Raw genomic sequence first — 19,514 nt, 5'->3', positions numbered from 1 at the left:
GTGCCCTCCTTAATGCCCACCACCAGGTTCACCCAACCCCCCACCTCCCTCCCCTTCCTAACCCTGTTTGTTTCCCAGAATCCACAGTCTCTCATCTTCCGTCTCCCTCTCTGATTTATTCCAATTCACTTTTCCTTTCCTCCTTCTAATGCCCTCTGTGTTATTCCTTATGTTCCACAAGTAAGTGAAACCATATGGTAATTGACTCTCTCTGCTTGACTTATTTCACTCAGCATAATCTCCTCCAGTCCCATCCATGTTGATACAAAAGTTGGGTATTCATCCTTTCTGATGGCTATGTAATATTCCATTGTATGGAATATATATGGACCATATCTTCTTTATCCATTCATCTGTTGAAGGGCATCTTGGCTCTTTCCATAGTTGGGTAACTGTGGCCATTGCTGCTATGAGCACTGGGGTACAGATGGCCCTTCTTTTCACTACATCTGTATCTTTGGGGTAAATGCCCAGTAGTGCAATTGCAGGGTCGTAGGGAAGTTCTGTTTTTAATTTCTTAAGGAATCTCCACACTGTTTTCCAAAGTGTCTGCACCAACTTGCATTCCCACCAACAGTGTAAGAGGGTTCCCATTTCTCCACATCCTCTCCAACACACGTTGTTTCCTGTCTTGCTAATTTTGGCCATTCTAATTGGTGTCAGGTGTTTTCTCAATGTGGTTTTGATTTGAATCTCCCTGATGGCTAGTGATGATGAGCATTTTTTCATGTGTCCATTAGACATTTGTATGTCTTCATTGGAGAATTGTCTGTTCATGTCTTCTGCCCATTTTTTGACATGATTATCTGTTTTTTAAGTGTTGAGTTTGAGGAGTACTTTATAGATGTTGGATATCAACCCTTTGTCTGTAGTGTCATTTGCAAATATCTTCTCATGTTCTGTGGGTTGCTTCTTTGTTTTGTTGACTGTTTCCTTTGCTGTGCAGAAGCTTTTGATCTTGATGAAGTCCCAGAAGTTCACTTTCACTTTGGTTTCCTTTGCCTTTGGAGACATGTTTTGAAAGAAGTTGCTGTGGCTGATGTCGAAGGGATTACTGCCTATGTTCTCTTCCAGGATTTTGATAGATTCCTGCCTCATGTTGAGGTCTTTCATCCATTTTGAGTTTATCTTTGTGTATGGTATGAGAAAATGGTTGAATTTCATTCTTCTACACATAGCCGTCCAATTTTCCCAGCACCATTTATTGAAGAGACTGTCTTTTCTCCACTGGATATTTTTTCCTGCTTTGTTGAAGACTATTTGATCATAAAGTTGAGGGTCCAAATCTGGACTCTTCACTCTGTTCCACTGGTCTATGTGTCTGTTTTTGTGCCAGTACTGTGCTGTCTTGGTGATCACAGCTTTGTAGTAAAGCTTGAAACCAGGCAATGTGATGCCCCCAGCTTTGTTTTTCTTTTTCAACATTTGCTTAGCAATTCGGAGTCTTTTCTGGTTCCATACAAATTTTAGGACTGTTTGTTCCAGCGCTTGGAAGAATGCTGGTGGAATTTTGATCAGGATGGCAATGAAAGTATAGGTTGCTCTAGGCAGTATAGACATTTTAGCAATGTTTATTCTTCCGATCCACGAGCGTGGAATGCTTTTCCATCTTTTTGTGTCTTCTTCAGTTTCTTTCATGAGTGTTCCGTAGTTCCTTGAGTACAGATCCTTTACCTTTTGGTTAGATTTATTGCAAGGTACCTTATGGTTCTTGGTGCCATAGTAAATGGAATCAATTCTCTAATTTCCCTTTCTATATTTTCATTGCTAGTGTATGAGAAAGCAACTGATATCTGTACATTATATCCTGCCACATTACTGAATTGCTATATGAGTTCTAGTAGTTTGGGGGTGGAGTCTTTTGGGTTTTCCATACAAAGTATCATGTCATCTGCGAAGAGAGGGAGTTTGACTTCTTTGCCAGTTTGAGTACCTTTTATTTCTTTTTGTTGTCTGATTGATGTTGCTAGGACTTCTAGTACTATGTTGAACAATAGTGGCAAGAGTGGGCATCCTTGTCATGTTCCTGATCTCAAAGGGAAGGCTCTCAGTTTTTCCCCATTGAGAATCATATTCACTGTGGGTTTTTCATAGATAGATTTTATGAAGTTAAGGAATGTCCCGTCTGTCCCTCAGTTTGAAGAGTTTTAATCAGGAACAGATGCTGTATTTTGTCAAGTGCTTTTCTGCGTCAATTGAGAGGACCATATGGTTCTTCTCTCTTTTCTTATTGATTTGTTCTGTCACATTGATTGACTTGCTAATGTTGAACCACCCTTGCATCCCAGGGATAAATCCCACTTGGTCATGGTGGATAATCTTCAATGTACTGTTGGATCCTATTAGCTAGCATCTTGTTGAGAATCTTGGCATCCATATTCATCAGGAATATTGGTCTGAAATTCTCCTTTTTGGTGGGGTCTTTGCCTAGTTTGGGGATCAAGGTAATGCTGGCTTCATAGAAAAAGTCTGGAAGTTTTCCCTCTTTTTCTCTTTTTTGAAAGAGCTTCAGAAGAATAGGTATAATTCTTCTTTGAATGTTTGTTATAATTCCCCAGGGAATCTGTCAGGTCCTGGGCTCTTGTTTTTTGGGAGGTTTTTGATCACTGCTTCAATCTCATTAGTAGATATTGGTCTATTCAAGTTATCAGTTTCTTCCTGTTTCAGTCTTGGAAGTTTATAGGTTTCCAGGAATGTATCCATTTCTTTTAGGTTGCTTAACTTATTGTCATATAACTGTTGATAATACTTTGTGATGATTGTTTCATTTTCCTTGGTGTTAGTCATGATCTCTCCCCTTTCATTCATAATTTTATTAATTTTGGTCCTCTCTGTTTTCTTTTGGATTAGTTTGGCCAGTGGTTCATCGATCTTATTAAGTCTTTCAGAGAATCAGCTTTTAGTTTCGTTGATGTGTTCTACCGTATTTCTGGTTTCTAACTCATTGATCTCTGCTCTAATCTTATTTCCCTTCTTGTACATGGGGTTGGCTTAATTTGTTGTTGATTTTCCAGTTCTTTAAGGTGTAAAGAGAGTTAGTGTATTCGGGATTTTTCAGGTTTTTTTAGTGAGCCTTGGATGACTATATTTCCCCCTTAGGACCGCCTTTGCCATATCTCATAGGTTTTGGACCAATGTGTCTTCATTCTCATTGGTTTCCTTGAATTGTTTAAGTTCCTCTTTGATTTCCTGGTTGATCCAAATATTTTTGAGCAGGATGGTCTTTAGCTTTCAAGTGTTTGAATTCCTTCCAAACTTTTTCTTGTGATTGAGTTCCAGTTTCAAAGCATTGTGGTCTGAGAATATGCACGGAATAATCTCAGTTCTTTTGGTATTGGTTGAGCCCTGATATGTGACCCAGTATGTGGTATATTCTGGAGAGAGTTCCATGTGCACTCAAGAAGAATGAGTATTCTGTTGGTTGAGGGTGGAATGTTCTGTATATATCTATGAGGTTCTTCTGGTTCAACGTGTTGATCAAACTTCTTGTTTCTTTGTTGATTTTCTGCTTAGATGATCTGTTGTTGAGAGTTGCGTGTTAAGAACCCCTAAAACTAATGTATTCATATCAATATGACTTTATTTTCTTTAACAGTTGGCTTATGTAGTTGGCTGCTCCCATGTTGGGGGCATAAATATTTACATTTGTTAGATCTTGTTGGATAGGCCCTTTAAGAATGATGTGTAGTGTCCTTCTGTATCTCTGACTACAGTCTTTAGTTTAAAATCTAATTCATCTCCCAGCTTTCTTTTGAGATCCATTGGCGTGAAAGATGGTTCTCCATCCATTCACTTTCAGTCTGGATGTATCTTTAGGTTCAAAATGTATCTCTTGTAGACAACATACGGACAGGTCCTGTTGTTTTTTCCAGTCTGCAACCCTGTGCCTTTTTATGGGAGCATTTAGGCTGTTCACATTGAGAATAATTATTGAAAGATAAGTTTTTATTAACATCATGTTGCCTATGAAGTCCTTGTTTCTGTACATTGTCTCTGTATATTTCTGTTCTATATCACTCTTGGATTCTTTCTTCTTTTATAGATTCCCCTTAGTATTTCTTGTAGTGCTGGCTTGGTGGTCAATAGTCTTTTAGACCTTGCTGGTCTTGGAAGCTCTTTATCTCTCCATTCATTCTGAATGTCAGCCTTGCTGGATAAAGTATACTTGGATGCATATTCTTCTCATTTAGTGCCCTGAGTATGTCTTGCCAGCCCTTTCTGGCTAGCCAGGTTTCTGTGGACAGGTCTGACGTTATTCTGACCCTCTTTCCTCTGTACGTAAGGAATCTCTTCCCCCATCTGCCGTTAAGATCTCCTGTCTGAATTTATGATTTGTGAATGTCACAATTAAGTGCCTTGAGGTCTTTCTAGACTTGTTGATCTTTGGGAGTGTCCTCTCTGCTTCTAGGACGTGTACATTTGTTCCAGTCCCCAGATGAGGGAAATTTTCATCCAGTATTTGTTAAACTATATCTCCTAATCTTCTCTCTTTCTCCACCCCCTCAGGAATCCCAATAATTCTGCCACTGGAATGTTTCATTGCATCATTTATTTCCTTAATTCTCTTTTCATGGCTTCTACATCGTTTGTTCCAGGCCTCCTCTATCATTTTGTCTTCTAGATCACTAATTCAGCCTTCTGCTTCGGTTACTCTCGCTGTTAGAGTATTTAGATTAGAGTGGATCTTCTTGATAACATTTTTACCTTCTGCTAGATGGCTCTCACTTCCACTCTTAGAGATTCTATGTTGCCACTAATGGTCTTCTCCAACCTAGCCATTGCCTGGACAATTTTTACCCTAAATTCCAATTCCAACATATGGCTTATGTCCATATCCAATGGTTCTGTGGCAGAGGTCACAGTCTCTGAATTTTTCCTCTTTTGGGTGTTCTTCCTCCTAGTCATTTTGGTGAGAGGTGGTTGAGGGGATATATAGCCTAATATATTGAACATGATCCAGTAAAGGTGCCCCTTGGAAAGTTTTGGAGCAATTGGAAGTTACCACCAATAAGAAAGAAAAATGAAAAAAAGAGAAAAAGACAGGAAAAAAAGCCAAAATGAGTCCCCAAAGTAACATTTATAATATACATAAACCAAAAATGAACAAACAGAAAGACTGACAAAAGTAAAAGACAAGAAAGAAAAAAAAGAAAAACTCAGCCAAAATGAACCCCAAGAATAAGATTTATATGGTACTAAAACAAAAACAAATATACAGAAGGAGTAAGATGACCGAAGAATAAGATGAGAAGGTGGTTATAAACCCTTGATGTGGGCAAGGAAGGTTATTTCAGTATTTCCTGGGGGTATCTTATCTTTGTTAAAGGACTCAACTTTCCAGAGATACAGGGAAATTAAAAATAGCTTATGTATAGGAATAGCATTTAATAAGAAAAAAGGATTACCTTGAAGCTTATTATATCTATATATTTTAAAAAAAAAAGAAAATTAAACCCAGGTATATGTATAAAAAAGTTCAAGTTAAAAAGTTGTCATGTAATATGTAGTATTTAATATCTAGTTGTAATGGTGAGTAGGTTAAAAAAATAAAAGTAAAAGAATCGTGAAAACTAATTAAAAAAATTGTATCTATGAAATATACACATTTTAGGGCAATACTGGGAGCTTAATATATTGTTTTCCCCTGATGTTGGGGTTTTACAGCTTTATGGGGACCCTGTGGTGGTTGTCCTCTCGTTCTTTTGGCTTGTCTTCTGGGGGCAGGGCCTGCGTGTTATTTTTCAGTCAGTCGTGCTTGGGCTGAGTCACCCTGCCTTCTATCAAGGGGCTGGGCTCTGTGGAAACGTGTTTTTCAGGTTTTTGTACTCTGGAGGTTTTTGTTCTTGGGCAGCTTTTTGCAGCTTTTCAGAGGGCCAGTGCAAAAAGTAAACTGTCTGCACTCAGTCCTCGGCCTCAGAGAGAAGCCTCAGTCTGATCGCCCCTGGATGGTCCAGAACACACAGTCTCCCCCTCTGCAATCTCTGCTGAACACCGTAACCTTCCACAGCTGATGCAGACTCCAAGCCACTATGTGGTTGCCTGATGTCCCTGCTTGTCTCTGCACTCCTCGTGCCTCTAAAACCACAAGTATATTGGTCTGGGGGCACCCGATCCTGGCGGCTGTCGGTACTGCTGTCTGGGGTCAGCAGCAGTACAGGTCGCAGAAGCCTGCGGTTTCAGAGACTGCCTGCCGGCGCCCACACCAGGCTCTCTCGGGCAGGCGGGGGTGCGACCCCTGAGGCTGGGACCATGGGCTTAGGACCGTGCCCGGGGCCATTTGATCCCACCAGTTGCACCTTAAGACCTTTTGTTCTCTTTGAGTGCTTTTCATTAGACTCCAGGTTGATGCTGGTCCCCAAGCATGGGACACTTCCTTATTGGGGCATTACTTTCCAGTGAGTCGCTTGTGGTGGCTCCTTCATGCTCTGATTATCCTCTGATAGCAGTCCCAACAGTTCCCACTCTGCTTGACCTCTCCACTGGTGGCCTCTGCCCCCGCAGAGATCCGGAAGTATCTGATCTTCATCTCAGGCTGATTTCACGGGTGTTCACAGTGTTCTGGTAGACACTTAGCTCGCCTCAGGGGACCAGTTGAAACAGGGTCTCCTGCTTCTTTGCCGTCTTGCCCCTTCCATGTCTCCTGCCACTTTACTAAATTTTTTTAGTAAATTGATTCTAATCGGTTTTTGGTGTAGTCGTCATTTTTTTTTTATATATATAATACCATGTCTGCTGCAAACGGACAGTTTTACATCTTCCTTTCCTATACGAGTGCCTTTTCGTTGTTGTTGTTGCCTAAGTGCCGTGACTAGGAATTGCAGTGCTGTGTTGACTAACAGTGGGGAGAGTGGGCATCCTTGTCTCTGTTCCTGATCTTAGAGAAAGCTTCTAGCTTTTCATTGTTTAGTCTGATATTAATTGTGGGATTGTATATGACCTTTATTATGTTAAGGTGTGTATGTTGTCTCTTTACCTGCTTTGTAGAAAGTTCTTATTGTAAATGGATGTGACTTTTGTCAGATGGTTTTTCTGCATGTATTGAGGTGATCATATGATTTTTATTTTACATTTTGTTAATCTGTATCACATTGATGTATACATGTTGAACCGGCCTTTCTTCCCTGGAATAAATCCCACTTAATCATGGTTATGATTCTTTTAATGTATATTTGAATTGGGTTTGCTAATATGTTGTTGAGGACTTTTACATATGTGTGCATCAGGGTTATTGACCTGTAATTTTCTTTTTTTTTTTGTGATGGTGTTGTTTAATTTTGGTGTCAGGGTAATAATACTGGCCTCATAAAATGAGTTTTGATGCATTCTGTCCTCTTCAGTTTTTTGGAAAAGTTTAAGGAAGTTAGGTACTAAATCTTCCTTAAATGTCTGTCAGAATTCACCAGTCAAGCCATTTGGTTTTGGCTTTTTGTTTGTTAGGAGGTTTTTGATTACTGAGTCATTCAGTCTCTTTGCTATTATCAGTTTGTTCAGATGGTTTTTGTTCTTCCCGATTCAGTCTTGGAAGAACTTGTTTGTTTCTAAGTATTTTTTTTATTAAAGATTTTATTTATTTATTTGACAGACAGAGATCACAAGTAGGCAGAGAGGCAGGCAGAGAGTGAGAGGGAAGCAGGCTCCCTGCTGAGCAGAGAGCCCGATGTAGGGCTCGATCCCAGGACCCTGAGATCATGACCTAAGCCGAAAGCAGAGGCTTTAACCCACTGAGCCACCCAGGTGCCCCTGTTTCTAAGTATTTGCTAGGTTTTGGCAGCTTATCCAGTTTGTTGGCATATAATTGTTCATAGCGGTCTTAGGATTTTGTATTTCTGTGTTATCAGTTATAATTTTCTTTCATTTCTGACTTTTTTTTTTCTTGGTGAGTCTAAGTAATGATTTGTCAATTTTGTTTCTTTTTTTTTTAAAGATTTTATTTATTTATTTGACAGATAGAGATCATAAGTAGGCAGAGAGGCAGAGAGAGAGAGAGGAGGAAGCAGGCTCCCCACTGAGCAGAGAGCCCGATGAGGGACTCTATCCCAGAGAGAGTGGCTCTCTGCTAAATGCCCCTCATTCATTTTTTTCTATTGTCTTTTTAGGTCTATTTCATTTCTTTCTCTTTTTTTCCACTTATTTCCACTCTAATATTTATTTATTTATTTATTTTAAAGATTTTATTTGTTTATTTGACAGAGAAATCACAAGTAGGCAGAGCAACAGGCAGAGAGAGAGGAGGAAGCAGGCTCCCCACTGAGCAGAAAGCACAATGTGGGGCTCGATCCCAGGACCCTGAGATTATGGCCTGAGCTGAAGGCAGAGGCTTAACCCACTAAGCCACCCGGGCACCCCAACTCTGATATTTATTATTTCTTTCCTTGTACTAACTTTGTGTTTCATTTGTTCTTCATTTTTTAGTTCCTTTAGGTTTAAAGTTAAGTTGTTTCAGATTTTTCTTGTGTTTTGAAGTAGGCCTGTGTTGCTATAAACTCTCTTCCAACTGCTTCTAATGCATCCCATAGATTTTTGTATGTTGTATTTCTGTTTTCACATGTCTCTAGGTACTTTAAAATTTTTCCTTTTATTTCTTTGATGATCCGTTGTTGTAGCATGTTATTTAATCTCCACGTTTTTGTGTTTTTTCCATTCTTTTTCTTGTAATTGACTTCTAGTTTCCATACCATTGTGGTCAGAAAAGATTCTTGATGTGATTTCAGTCTTAAATTTATAGAGAGTTGTTTTGTGGCCTAACCCTTGATCTGTCCTGGAAAATGTTCCATGTGTTCTTGACAAGAATGTGTGCTCTGTTTCGGATGGAATCTTCTGTGTAAATCTATTAAGTCCATTTGGTCTAATGTGTTGTTTAAGGGTGATGTTTCCTTATAGATTATCTGTTTAGGTGATCATTGATGTTTAAGTGGAGCGTTAAAATCCCCTACTACTGCTGTCAATCTTTTCCTCAAGATTATTAATATTTGCTTTATATATTTTGATCCTCCTATGTTGGGTACATACATATTTATAATAGTATATCTTCTTGCCAGGTTGATCCTTTTATCATTATGTAATAACCTTCTTTGTCTTTTATTACATTCTGTTTTAAAATCAGTTTTGCTGGGGTGCCTGGGTGGCTCAGATGGTTAAACGTCTGCCTTTGGCTCAGGTCATGATCTCCAGGGCCTGGGATCTAGCCCCACATCCAGCTTCCACTCAGCAGGGAGTCTGTTTCTCCCTCTACCTCTCCCCCTGCTTTTTGCTTTCTCTCTCTCTTTGGCTCAAATGAATAAATAAAATCTTAAAAAAAATAAATAAAAATAGAATCGGTTTGTTGGGTAAGTTCAGCTAAACCAGCTTTTTGTTTGTTTCCACTTAACGTGGAATATCTTTTTCCATCCCTTTACTCTCAGTCCTTACTCCTTTTTTGTTTGTTTTCTTTTTAGATTTTATTTCAAAAGCTCCACTTTTGAGCTGAGTCTCTTGTAGCAGGGCCTAGAGTCTTGTTTTTTGGGTTTTGTGTGTGTTCTTTTAAGATTTTATTTGTCAGAGAGAGCGCGAACGAGCGAGCACAAGCAGGGGGAGTGGTAGGCAGCAGGCTCCCTGCTAATAAGCAAGGAGCTCAATGCGGGACTCCATCCCAGAACCTTGGGATTGTGACGCGAGCCAAAGGGAGATGCTTAACCAACTGAGCCACCCAGGTGTCCCTTGTTTTTGTTTATAAATCCATTCAGCTACTTTCTGTCTTTAATTAAAGGATTTAGACCATTTACATTTAAAGTAATTATTAATAGGTGTGTACTTATTGCCATTTGGTTGTTTTCTGGGGTGTTTTTATTGTCCCTCTCTGTTTCTTTCTTCTTTTCTCTTTCCTCCTGATTTGTTAATTTCCTTTAATGTTATGTTTAGATTCCTTTCTCATTTTCTTTTTATATTTGTGACAAGTTTTTCTCTTTGTGGTTACCAGGAGGTTCACATATACCATTCCATGTATATAGCAGTCTGTTTTCAGTTGGTAGCAACTTAATTGAAACTCATTCCAGAACTCTGCATTTTTATTTCACCTTCTGTATTTTATGGTTTTTATGTCACGTTTTATAGTTTTTCATTTTATGTATCCCTTAACTAATTATTATAGTTTTAGTTTTACCACTTTTCTTCTTTGACTTTTATGCTAGCTGTATAAGTGAGTAAATGTACTACCTTTACAATATATTTTCCAGTGAGATTTTTACTTTAGTATGTTTTCCTGTCATTATTAGTAGTCTTTCATTTCAGCTTAAAGAAGTTCCTTTGACATTTCTTTTTTTTAAAGGCTTTATTTATTTATTTGACAGAGAGAGAGAGAGAGATCACAAGTAGGCAGAGAGAAAGAGAGAGAGAGATATCACAAGTAGGCAGAGAGGGAGGCAGAGAGAGAGGAGGAAGCAGGCTCCCATTGAGCAGAGAGCCCGGTGTGGGGCTCGATCCCAGCACCCTGAGATCATGACCTGAGCCGAAGGCAGAGGCTTAACCCACTGAGCCACCCAGGTGCCCCCATCTTTTGACATTTCTTATAAGGTTGGTTTAGTGATCATGAGCTCCTTCGGCTTATACTTACCTGAAAAACTATCTCTCCTTCTATTATGAATGATAACCTTCTTGGTGGAGTATTCTTTGTTTTAAGTTTTTTCCTTTAAGAACTTCGAATATGTCTTGCTGGTCAATTTGGCCTTCAACGTTTCTTCTGAAAATTTGCTGATAACTCTATGAGGTTTCCTTTGTATGTGTCAAGTTGTTTTTCTCCTGCTGCTTTTAAGAACTCTCTCTTTAACTTTTGACATTTTAATTATAACATGTCTTGGCGTGACTCTTTGGTTTCATCTCTCGAAACTTTCGGACCTTCTGGGATCTAGATGTTGATTTCATTCCTCAAGTTAGGTTTCTCAATTATTATTTCTTTGTATAGGTTTTCTGCCCCTTTCTTTTCCTTCTGGGACCCCTATAATGAGAAAGTTATTCTGCTTGATGTTGTCCTGTGTGTTCCTTAAGCTATTTTCACGATTTAAAGTTCTTTTTTCTTTCTGTTCCCTTGTCTGGGTGAGTCCATTCCTGTGTCTGCCAGGTTAGTGATCTGTTCTTCATCCAGCCTACTGTTGACCCCTCATGTGTATGTCAGTTCGGTAATTTTATTCTTCAGCTCTGTGATTTTTGTTTGGGACTTTCATATATTTTCTCTCTCTCTGTTGAAGTTCTCCATGTGTTCGTTCATTCTTCTCCTGAGTAAGCATCTTTAAGACCATTATTACTTTGATCTCTTCATCAGGTCGATTACTTATCTCCATTTCATTAAAGTCTTTTTTGGAGGTGTTGCTTTGTTCTTTTGTATTGCAATAACTCCCTCTTCCCAGTCTTGAGGGAGTGGCCCTGTGTACAAGATTTTCTGTGGGGCTTAGAAGTACGAGGGAGCCAGGTGCTCAAGGGGCATCCCCTGTGTGGACTTCACACACCTGTCAGCTGTGTGTGGGTTGGGGTGGAATGGATGTGGGGTGCTTGTCTGTCTGTAACCTGTGAGGAAGGAAGGAAGGAAGGAAGGAGCCGGGGTGGGGTCTCACCTGACTGGCTGTGCAACAGGTTTCATTTTAGGGTGCGGCTGCTCACCTGGTTGGTTGTGCTTTGGCTGCAGTACAGTGAGGTCATAGTGCATGGGGCTCTGGCCCCCCAGCTCTGCTGTGGCTGTGGCGTGGGGGTGCAGAGCATGCCCAGTGGCATTAGGTTAGAGTGGGATTGCCAGCATGGCTCCCGCCAGCGCAGACATGAGCAAGGTTAAATGAGATTGCAACAATGCCATCTACCTGCACTTTCATCCCCAGAGAGAGTCTCAGCAGGTTCCTGCTCTCCAGGTTGCTTTAGGATTAATAAGGGGGTTTCCTTCACATACAGTCTAGAGGCTTTTCAGACTGCTGCTTTTTTGCACGAGGTTGTGGAGTGAGTTTGTGTGTGAACCCAGAGTCCGTTCTCTGTTCTTTCCAGTTCTACAGTTCTCCTGGATGCACCCTGTTGGTTTTCAAAGCCATAATTCTGGGAGCTCATCTCTCTGGTACAGGACACAGTGGTTGGAGTGCCTGGTGTGGAAGACAAAACCCTTGGTCATCAGGGAAAAGCTCTGTATTTTTGAGATCCCTCCTTATTGTCGGTAACCTTGCCTGGGACGGGGCTTTTGCAGAGAGTGTGATCTCTGACTTTCCTGCCTCTCGCAGTGCAGCCCTTGAACCTTCTGTTATGGATGTGCTGCTCATGTAGTCTTCCGGACTTCTTTACGGAGTGTATTCCATATGTAGTTGTCGCTTGGCTGTGTCTGTGAGAGAGCTGCGCTAACGCTCTTCCTATGCTGCCGTCCCGGCTATCCATCTTTTTTTGACATTTTAAATGAAGTCCCTTAACTTTCCTTATGAAAAGCCTTTTAATTTTTAGGGAATTTTACTAAATGTTCAATAACGCAGAATAGTATCGGTGCTATTGCCATCAAATGTAAATATTACCACCTGCTCCCTTCACTTTCAGCTTTGCAGTAAGATAAATTCTAGGTGGTCATCTCCTGGAAGAGAGAAACGAATTATTACAGAATGTGTAGCTTCAAGGATAGTTTGCTAGAGTACAGGTAGTCTTCTACTCTAGACATGAGATGATATTCCTTGTAATTAAAAATATTACTTCAGTAATATCAGTACTTTTCAAGGGGAAAATATAATGTAAGTTTTATAAGGTTTGTTGTTGTATGTTTCTATTGGCGCATATATTTGTGGAATAAAATAAAAGTTGATTCTTGTCCTTGTTTCCAGGACCTTTCGTGGTACGAGCTTTCCTTCGTAGTTCAACAAGTGAAGGTTTGTTACTAAAGATCAAGCCATTGTTGCCTAAAGAAGTAGAAACCGAAGAAAGTAATGAGAAGATGCCTAAAAATATTATATTATGAAATTATTGTCAGTGGATTAAGAAGCAACAGAGAAAATTATAAAACTATGTAATTTCTACGTTTGGTGTCTTGTTATTTCTCAATCGTTGTACTTGACAGTGAATTTTAACACTTGGAAAATCTTACAACACTTACTTTCTTTTCTTTCTTTCTTTCTTTTTTTTTTTTTTAAAGATCTTATATATTTATTTGAGAGAGAGAGCATGAGCAAGGTGAGGGGCAGAGGAAGGAGCCCATTCCCCACTGAGCAGGGATCCCGATGCGGGCTTGATCCTGGGACTCCAAGATCATGAATTGAGCCAAAGGCAGACACTTAACTGACTGAGCCACCCAGGCACCCCACAATACTTTCAAAAATAAGGAAATAAAATTTTCTCTGTCTAAATCTATATTTTAAATCTTCCTAAATTGTCTTCCTTAGAATTCAGAGTCTGCATGCTGGTAATTATAGCAGCAATTTCTAGCTTAGTAACTTTCCCTTGGGAGCCATACTATCTGAGAGAAAAGTAATATTCTTAATTTTCATGAGACAGAGAATGGCAGAGTCATGAGCTATATCACAAATATGACTATTTTCTAAAGAGAAAGTGTGGCATATGTTTATTCTAAAATTCTAAATGTCATTTGTGATAGCGTGAGTACAGAAAATGACCTAGACATTGAAACGGAGGGAAATCTTTTTTCCTTGTAGGAATTAATTTATAATATTTGTGTGGGTTTTTTGTAATAACAGTACTATATAAGTTAATGTTACCTTGCAAAATATACACAGTGAATCATGTTGAGCTTAAATTCCTTTAATAGCAACTAGTAGGTTTGGTTAGTGTTTGTTGAATGAACATCCCATGATGTAGATAGAACAACTTCCTGTAATGGAGAAGAGTCAGGCTAGGAAGTTGAGTGTCTTTCATCAAGTGTCAGTTTGCAAACTGTTGTTGGTCTTTAAGTATTTACTGGTAGGTGGCAAAATGGAAAACAAGGATAATTTTGTCAAGCAGTTGCTCACTGTCCTTTTTGGGGGATGATGTCCTTTACTCAGAGACTGCCTTTTTTTTGCAGATGTTCACATGCTTCTTTCATGAAGTGATAGTGTTGAAAAGTTTGTTGGTGGGCTTAGTAACACCCACTGTGTAAAGAGTATTTTGTCAATTCCCAAATTGTTTTTGAAACAAAGTGGTTGGAGAAGTCCGAATGAACGTAAGCAACCACGGTACCTCATTAAGCTTTTTCCCACAGGAAAATTAAAATTTGAGGGCTGTTTATCAGAAACAGCTTTTTTAAAAAAAGATTTTATTTATTTATTTGAGTGAGAGAGAGAGCACATGCAGGCAGAGGGACAAGCAGACTCCCTGTGGAGCAAGGAGCCTGACTCTGGGCTCGATCCCAGGATCGCGAGATCATGACCTGAGCCGAAGGCAGATGCTTAACTGACTGAGCCACGCAGGCGCCCCACCAAAACCAACTTTAAGATTAACTCCAAAACAGTAATAGTATTTTTTGTTGAGTGCCTGCTGCTATCTTGTGTTTTCCATGCATCCTCTCAGCAGCTCAGTGAGGGAGGGCTGGTACTCCCACTTCCAGGGTAAGGAATTTGAGACTTGTGTGAGCTCCCCTAAAGTAAGACTCAAACCTAGATCTGTCTGATTTTAAAGTCTGTTCTCTTAACCAAGTAACAGGGTATTTGATCTCCTTTTTACGTATTCTAGGAAAGATCAAACTGTTTAGCTGAACAGTTTAAAATTGTAAAAACATTGGATAATTATACTTCAGTGTCTTCATATCTCTGGTTACAGGGTTATGGCAAAGCTGTGTAAAGAAAGTAGAAATTACAGTGTTAGAAGGAGATAGATGAGAAAAGAGTAGTGTAGGATGGGGAGAGAAAAAGATACTTGTTTTCCCCAGTTACCAATTAATCACTTAAAAGCTTACTAATTAATCACTATTTGAAGATCCTAATTTAGAATAGACGTTCTATTACTGTATTTATAGATCTTCTGATTAGTAGATTAAGCGTACTCCTATGATGGAAAGTTTTAAAAACACGAATAAATATAAAAATTAATCTATTCATAATCCTACTACTCAGAGATAACCAGCATTAATATTTTGGTGCTCTTCATTGTCTTTTCAATCAACAGAGACGGAAAGAGAGAGAACATACACATACGATGCTATAAAGTCAGCATTTTTCCGTGTTATTTAAAATCTCATATGGAAGGCATCATTTTAATGGTTGAGCAATATTCCATCCTATTGATGCTGTAATTTATGGAATCATTTCTTAATTGTTAACAGTACATTTAACTTGCTTTCAGATCCCCCTCCTCTGTTATTTACAGTGCTTTGGAGAAAATCATTGAGTATAACTGATTTTCCTCTCTATTCCTAGCAGTGATATTCCTGGGTTAAAAGGTGTGATGTAGCTAGAAGTCTTAATTATGTCTTAGAAAGGTGCCTTTGTGACCAGAACAAACCAGAACAAGGAAATATGGCTGGAAAAGTTGCTCTGGGCAAGAACATTCCAGGGTTTTATTAACTGGCCTGTGAATAAATTATTCCCTACCCTTCCATTAAGCATTTTTTCCTTTTGGCTAACTAGAACTAATGTTGAGTTGGGTATTTATAATGGTTTATTTCTGGAAAAATAGAACTGTGCTAGATTACCCTTCATGTAAATATCTTTCTCTTTTGTATTATTATTTTATATTCTTCTTAGAGAACAGAAAATTAAATCTTGTATTTAAAGAGATTAAAAACTTAAAAATTTTATATTAAGTACCAGTGATATTCAAACTTGAGCCTGCATCCAAGGATATCACCTGGTAGGCTCACAGTCATAAATTTCTGGGTTCTGCTTAGCAGTCGTTGGTGGCCCTTGAAAATTTTCATTTCTAACAAATTTCCAGGTGATGATATTGCTGTTCCATGGACAACACTTTGAGAACCCGTTATTTACTAATGGCTCTGTTAATCCTGGCTAGATTAAAAAAAAAAAAAATCTCTGGCTGTGGTACCAGCAACAGTTGATTTGAAAATTCTAGGGGCACCTGGCTGGCTCAGTAGAGCATATAACTCTTAATTTCAGTGTTGTGAGTTCAAGCCCCATGTTGGGCATGGAGCCTACTTAAAAAAAAAAAGAAAAAGAAAAGAAAAAAGTTCCACAGGTAATTCTAATGCACCAGGACTGAGAATCACTGGTATATACAATTAGCTAGGTTATAAAGAAAAGTAAAATTTGCAATTAAAATAACGAGTCTCTCTTAAAATTGGGATAATAAAAAGATAATGTACCAAATTTTAAGAACCAGGACTAATTATAGGTTTCTGGTCTATCTCTATGTGTAAATAATTTAAATTCTGGGTTCTCTGTGAAAAAACAGTTCAAAATCTGGAACCTTCTGTAAAATAAGGACATCATAAAATGATCACCGCTATACTTTCTGACAAAATTTTGATATTCTTTTTGCAGGTGGCATTTCATGCGCTAGAAGTTATGTAATTTAACATTAATTAACATTACTAATATAAACATACATGCGAACATAAATTTAATGGTACGATTACGATTGTCTTGTGAAGGACCAGATTCTTGGCGGGAGATGGAGGCATTTATTACTCTAGTGATCGTTTTTTCTGTAGCAAGCAGTTAATCACAGTGTCCAGTAGGTGGCGATCATAACCTATCATACAACTTTTAAATAGCCTTGAGCTTATTGATAAATACTTGTTTTTTTCATTTGACTATAAAGATAAAAAAGCAAAATTACTGTATAGACCACTTGGAGCTTTGTTTTATAATAGGTCTTTTTTATTTGTTCATTTTATTCTGTTTTGGACATACCATGGAGTTTGCTCTAGTTGTCTTTGTAAATAGTGCTTTTAGAATTCTTATTCCTGTTTTAACTTTTATCATAGAATTTTCAACCATATAGTAAATTTTAAAAAATAAGGAACACCTGTTCACTTATCACCCAGCTTTAGCAATTATCAGCATTACACAGTTGTGCTAGTTACATCTATCCCTTTCATCTATCCACCAGCCCCCAGTTTGTCCATACACCTGCTAGAGTAATTAAAAGGAAATCCCATATATCCAGAGTCAGACACCTTACTCATTAAGCTGCATGGTTCTCTGAAAAATCTCATATATCGTATCTCTTAACTTATAGCGTTTTAAGAATAATCAAGCTGTAATTACAAGAAGATTTTAGGTCCTAGAACCCACTGTTTTTGTGTTCCACTGTGGCCATTGAGGGCTTTAGTTTTTATTACATTTTTCATGTAATACTGGGCAGATAGCTATATATTTTCATGTAATGACAAATATCTATTTCTATTGCTTTGAGAACTTAGTGCATAGTGACAGTTATAAGAGGTTGTGTATAATTATCAATACTTCAAAAAATAAGGAATTTGGTATCTTCACTTAAATTTTTATTTTTGAATCAACATATAAAATTAGAAATGTAACTGTTATAAGGAATAGGTTGAAATAATATTTTTATCTGAATGCTCCCAGAGGAACAAAAAGTTTTACCGTATTGTTTTATTTTAAAAAACAGAAGCATATTAAATAAATTTGGCAAAGTAGAGAAAGGAAGAACACTGAAAAATTTAAAGGAGACAACGACCCCAAATCCCTTTAATAGCCACCTCACAGTCTGTACTTCCCTTTTTTTCCTTTTCACTATGTGGAGGTCTCCTTCTCCGCTGCATAGTGTGTCTGCGGCCATGCCGGGTTCGGAGCGGAAGGGAGACTTCTCGGCTCTGGCGGTTTCCCACGTCACTAGCTCTGTAGCCACTTCCTTTTGAAAACAGGCAACCAAAAACCGTCCGAAGTATTTGCTGAATGAAAGGTCGATTTATCGATGTATCTCATCATACGTTACATAAATTTTGGATTATTCTTTCGTAAGTAGGTAATTGCTTTCACGAAAACTTATGTACACATTTTTTTAAGTAGAAAAAAACCAGTGTTTCTCAAAGGGCAATAAGTACGTGCCATTTAGTGGCATGAGAAATGAATTTCAGTGGCGAGTGAACCACCTTTGAAATCAATAGTTAAGTATATCTTTAATGTATCTAGAAGAATACAGCATATCAAGACCATGAGCTCATGGGTACCGTGACATGGGATGCCATTACCATAGATGATTATTTGTAAAGTCCGTTTAAAACATTAAGAAATTATATAAACCTATAAACTGCTTTCCGAAGTGGCTATCCTGTTTTATATTCCCTTCAACAGGGTTTGAAGGTTCCGGTTTCTCCACATCCTTGTCAACATTTGGGATTGGCAGACTTTTTTATTATAGCCATTTCTGTGAGTGTGTAGTAGTCATACATATTTTAACTGGGAAAATGAGTTTTTTGCTGAGAAAGTATTTAGATATAAATGATGTAGTTTTTAAATACACACCCTTGTAAGATGGAGCTTGGATACTATGAAGCTCTAGAAGTAGAGCTAGAACTAACGGAGAATTTATTAAGAACCAAATTCTGGCAACACTTCAGTGCTGTGGACTCCTACAAAGGAGGGGTGACCTTCTTACTGAGGATGTTTACATGCAGCCGTATCAGCATTCTCCCGTCGGTGGAAATCGACTGACTGACCACCGGAGGAGTGCATCATTAGGATTTGGGATGATTCACAGAATGTAAGGAAAAGCGATGGTACTGGGAAAGGATGGGATAGGAAGCAGCTCATGGAATCCAAGTAGCAGGAACCAGTAGACCGTTTCCTCAGAGAGCTACTGAATGAGCACTATTTTCTGACCTTACGTCATTGCGCTCCAGGCTTAAGTTTTCCAGGCAGACAGTCTGCGTGACCTAGTTTAGTTTACACAGCCCTCCTTGGTCAGGATGAGACAGAATTGATCATCTCACCCAAAGGGCATGCAATAGAGCAAAAAAGTTCCCAGAAAATCATTGAAGTGCTTTTCCCAAAAGTAGAAGTCACTGTTTCACTGCTGGGCGGGAAAACCAGTAGACTTCCACCACATTAGGTCACGACAGCTTGGGTGGGTATTTAGGAAGAATTAGGAGCACTGGTCCAAGTGATAACAAATCTCTAAAGCCCATTCATTCCTCGAATTTTTATTAAATGTTTCCTGTGATTTCTGTGAAATCAGTAACTTATATGTGCTCAATATTTGTGACTCAAAGTATTTTTATACACATAGCAAATATTCTTTATGCAGGAAAAAATTGTTGCCCATCTGTTTTTTTGGAGGGGAGAAATGTCCATTTTATTTTGTTAAATATAAGCACATGAACAGATTTCCATGGTGAAAGTTTCAGTTGGACCAAAACTTGTATGAATCTCCCACCCAACCTCTCCGGTGGCTCCATGTGAATCTTCTATACTTAGATACAGATTCTGTTCCCACATCGGACAGTCAATTGCCTCTTGGCATATGGTTAGGAATCCTATTATGCTATATTCAGTGTTTTGTGATTAACTTGTGACTCAACAATATCTGGAGTATTATTCCACAATTACTATATTTTAAGTTTTTATGTTGCTCCATAATATGAAGGTACCCTGATATCTACATATTACCAGATGGAT

At 38.6% G+C, this 19,514-nt stretch overlaps 1 protein-coding gene across 1 annotated transcript in view; it reads left to right on the top strand.

The window, feature by feature from the left end:
• The window catches only part of MRPL1 (mitochondrial ribosomal protein L1), a 102,258-nt gene extending 89,257 nt beyond the window's left edge, over positions 1 to 13,001 (top strand). Inside the window, exon 9 of the mRNA XM_045996550.1 lies at positions 12,810 to 13,001. Within this exon, the coding sequence (XP_045852506.1) occupies positions 12,810 to 12,943 (134 nt within the window). The 3' untranslated portion in view covers positions 12,944 to 13,001. The remainder of the gene's footprint in view (positions 1 to 12,809) is intronic.
• Positions 13,002 to 19,514: the final 6,513 nt, after the last annotated feature.

This window comes from Meles meles, chromosome 2 (genome assembly GCF_922984935.1).
Source record: "Meles meles chromosome 2, mMelMel3.1 paternal haplotype, whole genome shotgun sequence".
Lineage (NCBI taxonomy): Eukaryota > Metazoa > Chordata > Mammalia > Carnivora > Mustelidae > Meles > Meles meles.
The sequence above is the reverse complement of the archived record's forward strand: the minus strand, read 5'-3'. Positions and strand labels throughout refer to the sequence as shown.